At 41.2% G+C, this 6,000-nt stretch overlaps 1 protein-coding gene across 2 annotated transcripts in view; it reads left to right on the top strand.

Moving 5' to 3' along the window:
• The first annotated feature begins 5,521 nt into the window (after positions 1–5,521).
• C11H10orf90 (chromosome 11 C10orf90 homolog) overlaps positions 5,522–6,000 on the top strand; it is a 65,528-nt gene continuing 65,049 nt past the window's right edge. For both annotated transcript variants that reach the window (XM_069797208.1, XM_069797207.1), the window contains exon 1: positions 5,522–5,749. In XM_069797208.1, coding sequence (XP_069653309.1) covers positions 5,584–5,749 — 166 coding nt within the window. In that variant the 5' untranslated portion in view covers positions 5,522–5,583. The remainder of the gene's footprint in view (positions 5,750–6,000) is intronic.

Here is a 6,000-nt window from a genome sequence, read left to right as displayed (position 1 = left end):
ATTAGGTTGTTGTAAAATCACCTGTGACTTTATTAATCTTGCAAAAATAATAGTTTTTGCATGTACGTGGTGGCTGGAGAATAGTAGTTTGTATTTGTTTAAACTGCTTGTCTTGTTAAATTAAGTGCTTAAACTAATTAAAGATATTTTTGGGGATGTCTCAGCTTTAGCCTAATAAATGAGAGGCACAAGAAGGTACACATAGATACTTCCTTATTGCCCATAAATCTGTACTTATTACAACTGTAAACTCTGGAATGGAGTTCTATGACTCCCATTTCATTGAAAACTATATAGGCTATTACTGATGCTAGATATTTGAATAAGAGCAATTTTGAATTTTGGGCTTGATTGCTTTTAATTGTGAATTATGCTGAAGCTGCTGTAGTCATTATCTTAAAAACTATTTAATTAAATGTAAGTATCCAGCTGTGTGTATTTTCAAAGAGCCAAAATGCTCTAAGATCTTGAACAGAAGAGCAATGTATATGTATGTATCACAGGGTTTGCAAAAGCCTTCCCTCCTCAGTTTTCTTAGAATTTCCTTTCTTTGGGGTGTTTCATTTGCAGCCTTAATGATTGTTTTAGTCTGTATTTCTTGTGTGTAATTTGAATTTTTGAAAAAAAATAAGCAGAAATTAAGGATAGCACCCAGCTAGCAGGATCAATATGCAAAGTGTCCTGGACAGAGAGAGGAATGGAGACTTGAATCCTGTTCCTTCCTGACTACCAAAGAGGAAAAATCTAATATGCCCTGACTCTTCTGTCCACTGCCACCAAATGTGAGCTTTTTTTTACCTCTTGACTTTTCTTCTTCCGTCTCTCACAGTCCTAATTATATTCCTTCCCCTCAGAGATTGTTGCCCTCCTTCCATTTTTAGTCCAGTCCCCATCTTTGTGCCAGGTCGATACCAGTTGCTCTCCTCTCACTCTCTGATTTTTGGTTTTGTTTTTTTTTGTTGTTTTTTTTTTCCCCCCAGAATTATTCCCTGTCTTTCCTGTCTGAACTTCTTTCTTCCCCTGGTTACCTTTTAACTCATGTCTTTTCTCTCAGGTTTCTCATTTGTCAGTGTCCTTAATCTTTTTTTTTTCTGCCAGTCTCTGGGATGAGCTTATCTCTTCTGTCCCCTCCCTCCCCCTACCTAATTTCTCAGGAAATCTGTCTCCTGATTGCCCCTCTTTTTCCCCATACCAGTGGCATCCAGCCTCTTATCTCAGCCAGTCCCGGTTCCCCTCCTATATTCATGGACGAATCTGTGCCCCCTCAGATGTGCGAATCCTCAGCCGGTTACACAAACCAGCGCGAGTTCAGCTAAGGCTTCTGCCCAGACTTCACACATGCCTCCGAGTTAATGACTTGAGTTAAAGAATCAGCATTAACTTTGAATTTTCTGGCTTTTGACTTTTCTTTTCACAGCTTGACGTTTTTGTAATGCTTTGTTTTTGTGGTACTTCAAAAAAAAAAACCCCAAAACACAGATGGGGAATAATGTCACAGCAGAATGCATAACCCTGGCTTTGGCAAGCCTGCCACCCCATTACCGTGGCTCTCCAGGGCTGGTTAATGATGTTGTCCTCGGTCGTCCTGGAGCCGTGTGCCAGAACAGCCACCGTTCGGTGTCTCGTCCCAAAACCAGCTTGGCCACCTTGGAGAGGTGCCACCTTGGGTAGGTGGCAGCTGTAGACTGGCCTCCCAGCAGGGAACACGTGGCCCGCCACTGGTGCCAAGGACAACAACAAGAAAAAAACCCCCAAATAACTGAGGTGACACGCTGAAAGACAGCCAACAGGGAAGGGTCAGCCCATGGGCAGAACAGAGAATTGATTTACTAACCTCCTAGATGCATCTCACTGATTTTCTGCAATACCTTGACAGAAACCAGATGCTACAGTGATAGCTAATTTAAAGGTATCAATAGACAGTCACACTCCAATCTCCTGCATCCCAAATCTTTTCCGTAGTTGCACCATCACCCTGTCCCTCCCCAGCTACACAATATGCTTAATCTGTGTGATATTATACATGTTGTCTTTGAACTGCGACAGATTGGGGCCGTCAAACCGTTTCAAAGGTGTGATGCAACTTAGTATATTCTAGGAATGATTTCAAGTAATTACATACATGGATGCAACTTTGCACAGAGGCATTTTTTTTTTATTTTACAAGCAGTGGAGATTTACTAAAGGGTTGTAGCTCTGATGGTCACCACTGGAGCACTACGCGCTGTATCTCACAGGTAAGTGGGAGGCTGTGTAGCTCCCCCATATCCACATCCCATCTCAGCTGCCCAGGGGAAACAAATGGAATTAAAAGTGCTTGATTTGAACTGAATGCCACCATCTGCATGTTTAAAATGGAATGGAATCTATTTGATCTGAAAAAGTAAATGATAACAGAATTGGGGATTAAAGTGTTATTGGGTCCTCCTGAAATGCAATTAGAGAGATACTATTCATGTTGTGAACAGCACACCTTTAATCTTAAACTATTTCAGAAGCTCCATTTGTGTGGGTTTTTTTTGCTCTGCATTTGCAGCAAAGTTCCAGCCTAGGTTAATAATATAGTGGCAGAACTTCACAATGCTCTCCAACGTACAGAAGTAGCTATTAAACTGTCAACAGCACTAAAAGATGATATTTTGATGGCAATGGATAGGAACCCCATCTTCCTGCTCATGCTACTCAACATTTCTGTAGCTTTCAAGCACAGTCAACTATAATTTGTCACTGACTTGCATATGTGACGTTGGCTGAATAGGTAGTCTGAGCTACAACTGTGTCAATCAACTTTTCAGGCAAAACTCACATAGCATCAATAGACAGCTATTCCCTTTTCTTTCTCTGTACCTCTTGCACTCCTTCCTGTTCACCATCTACCTGGAGACCTCTAGAGAAGTCGCAGGACATGTCAGCTTCATTGCTGAAGCTGTTCTGCTGATACTGACCTGCATAATCCCCTTCCGCAGCTGCAGCCAGAGATACCATTATATATACAGAATGAAGAGCAAATTCGGTCTCGGTACATCCTGCGGGGAAATGTTTCCCAGGACTGAGCTGGCCAGTATCTGTCAGGCTATCTTCTCCCTTTCTGCCTAACCTTTCCTTTAATGTTGCATGTATCCTAAAGGATGTATGTTCAGCCACCTCCAGGACAGCAGGGCTCCGTCACGCATAACAATTACTTGGGAAGACACTTGCCATCGCTCCAAGCATCCCTCTTTGTTCTTCTTCCCCCAGTTTTATATGCTGAGCAGGACGTCCTATGGTCTGGGATGTCCCTTGGGTCCGTTGGGGTCAGCTGTCCTGACTGTGTCCCCCCCCAACTCCTTGTGCCCCCCCAGCCTCCTCGCTGGTGGGGTGAGGAGCAGAAAAGCCCTTGGCTCTGGGTAAGCACTGCCCAGCAGTAACCAAAACATCCCTGAATTATCCACACTGTTTCCAGCACAAACCCCAAACCTAGCTCCATACCAGCTCCTATGAAGAGAATTAACTCTCTCCCAGCCAAAACCAGCACACAACATTCAGTGCAGGTGAAGAAATAGCATTATTTCAGGTGAAAACATATGTTTTGGCCATTTTTAGAAGTCCACCATAGGAGGGGGTGACCTCAGCAGTGGTCTCTGTAGTCACCACCTCGAAACCCTGCCTCACCTGCAATCTGGAAGAAACAGCAAATTCTAGTTTCTGCCAAAATCTAGCAGATTATCACAAACTCTTCTGTCCCTGCTGCAGTTTTAAGCTGGTGATCAAAGTCCTGAAAGCCATTCAATTCCATTTACATCAAACACTGAATAAAGTTGTGCTTTTCTCAGTCTAAAACAGTCTAGAATAAGAATATTAAAGGCAGAAGTAAGCTTTACGTGTAAGTTCTCAGGCAAAATCAAATTATTTCATATCCTTGTGCTCTGAGTTGTTTTTCTTTCTTGCCTTAATTGGAATGATGAGAAACTGATGGGAGGAAAAGTGCATCCACCTGGGTTATTCTAGAAAGGCTCAGCAGCAAACATTATGAAGTCTGCCATGAAACATTCATCAGCCTAATTTGCACTACAATGTAATGGTTCTCTGGATGAAATCTTGACATCATTGCAAAATTTCTTGATTTAAAGATTACCAAAATCACTATAAGCAACTGATAGGCAGCTCTGTATTATAGACTTCAGTGAACTACATGAACACAATAAAATGCTAAAAGGATTTTAAGGACTTTGTTCTTATGTTCTCTACATTTTAAGTCTTTAAACCTGTTCTGAGTCTAGTAACTTTTTGTTGTTTGTTTGGCAAAGCCATATCTTCTAGAAAGGTATCTAGGAAATGTAGAAGTCACTAGAGTACTCAGAAGATTTTTGTAGTAGGTAAGTAATCACCTTCTCCATTACAAATATGTACCTCAGAAGTACTTCTATTGGAGGTGTTTTCTCCTTGTAAAGCCCTTTGTACACTGTAGTTAACTCTCAATATCCTTTTTGACAGCAAACCAGCTTGAATCACATATTTTTAAGACCTTTTTCCTTAGAGTTCAAATAATTTCTGCAGCAATTTTCTATACTCTCTTATTTGCCAGTGTGCTATTTAGCATATGGATACAAAACCTAATACAATAATCCAATGCTCTTCTTAACAGTATCAGATAAAATGATAAAAATCTGTGTTTATATCTCAATAATGCATTATATAACCACATAGGTAATTGATTAAAAAATCTTTCATTGCATTCAATTATTAGTTTCATGGCCAATTAATCAGAATTATGATTATTTGGTTGTTATTATTTTCAGTTATTGTAGATTTCTAGATGGTAAATGTTGAAGAAAACAGTGGTGCTGCTGCTATTTATTTAAAAAAAAAAACAACAAAAAACCATTAAAATACCACATTGAAAAATATCACCACCACAAGCTTCTTTTAAAAACAGCACTGCAATGTATGACTATTTTTTAAAAAAAGTAAATCATAAATTTGCTGGTTTTCATTGCAGGTTTGGTTTTTTTCCCCCATATCTTGCACTTAGAACACAAACATTTTGGAATCCAGGTGTTAGCTATTTAGCAGTCCAAGAGGTCATTACAGAAATAGGCGCAAAACCACATGCGAGCAGCATACTTGGGGATTTCCTCTTAACTTTGCTCAAGAAGCACTCGGAAACAAAGAGCCCAGCTTCAATATTTAAGTCAAGAAAATGAAACATTCATGTGCTGTAGCTAGATATTGTTGCTGGAGCCGAACAACCCGCGCCTGCCTTAAGGTTGAGGATGCACAACTGAATTTATACTCTGGCTGTAAAACCTGCATTTAGGGACACAAATTCCAACCAATCAGACTAAATAAATCAGCGGGCCCAGGTTTTATCATCACAGATAACCCTCGCTAATCCAGCAAGCTTTTCCCGAAGACAAAGGACAAAATGAATTGCTTCATTGGAGCTGCCTGAGCAGCATGCTAATGCGGGGAGGTGGAAGGCATGAATTATTCACGCCCTTGCAGCTTGAGCAGGCAGATCCTGGCTTTCCCTGTTACCATTGCAACAAGTGGTGGCTGGCCTGGCCGCGCTCGGGCCGTCGCGCGTCCCCGCGGAGCCCCGAAATGCCTTCTGGAGAGGGAAAACCTCCGTGCCTCCGCTGCGCCCGACACAGCCGGCTGGGTTTTCAGGTTAAGCCTTGTGCAAAATGGACCCAGGAAACTCAGTCTTTCGTGACTCAGATGTGTTTGACCATAAACTACTCTTCTTGGAAGAAGATGGGTCGCTTCGGTAAGTTTGTGCAACTTTTGACGCTTTCCGAATCCGCCGTAAGCTCTTTTCGGGTTACAGTAACTGTGATGTGCGGCGTTTTACCAGTCTTTCTAAAAATAGTCTGCTTTCTTTTTGCTTTTAAAATGGGTTAAAGCAGCCTAAAAAGGCATGCAATATCTTTATTTTTAACTCTACAAAATATGTAAACACTATCTACAGTACTGACACTAAAGTTACTATCAAGCCTTCTTATATTGACTTGTATTATT

This window comes from Haliaeetus albicilla, chromosome 11, assembly GCF_947461875.1.
Source record: "Haliaeetus albicilla chromosome 11, bHalAlb1.1, whole genome shotgun sequence".
Taxonomy (NCBI): Eukaryota; Metazoa; Chordata; class Aves; order Accipitriformes; family Accipitridae; genus Haliaeetus; species Haliaeetus albicilla.
The sequence above is the reverse complement of the archived record's forward strand: the minus strand, read 5'-3'. Positions and strand labels throughout refer to the sequence as shown.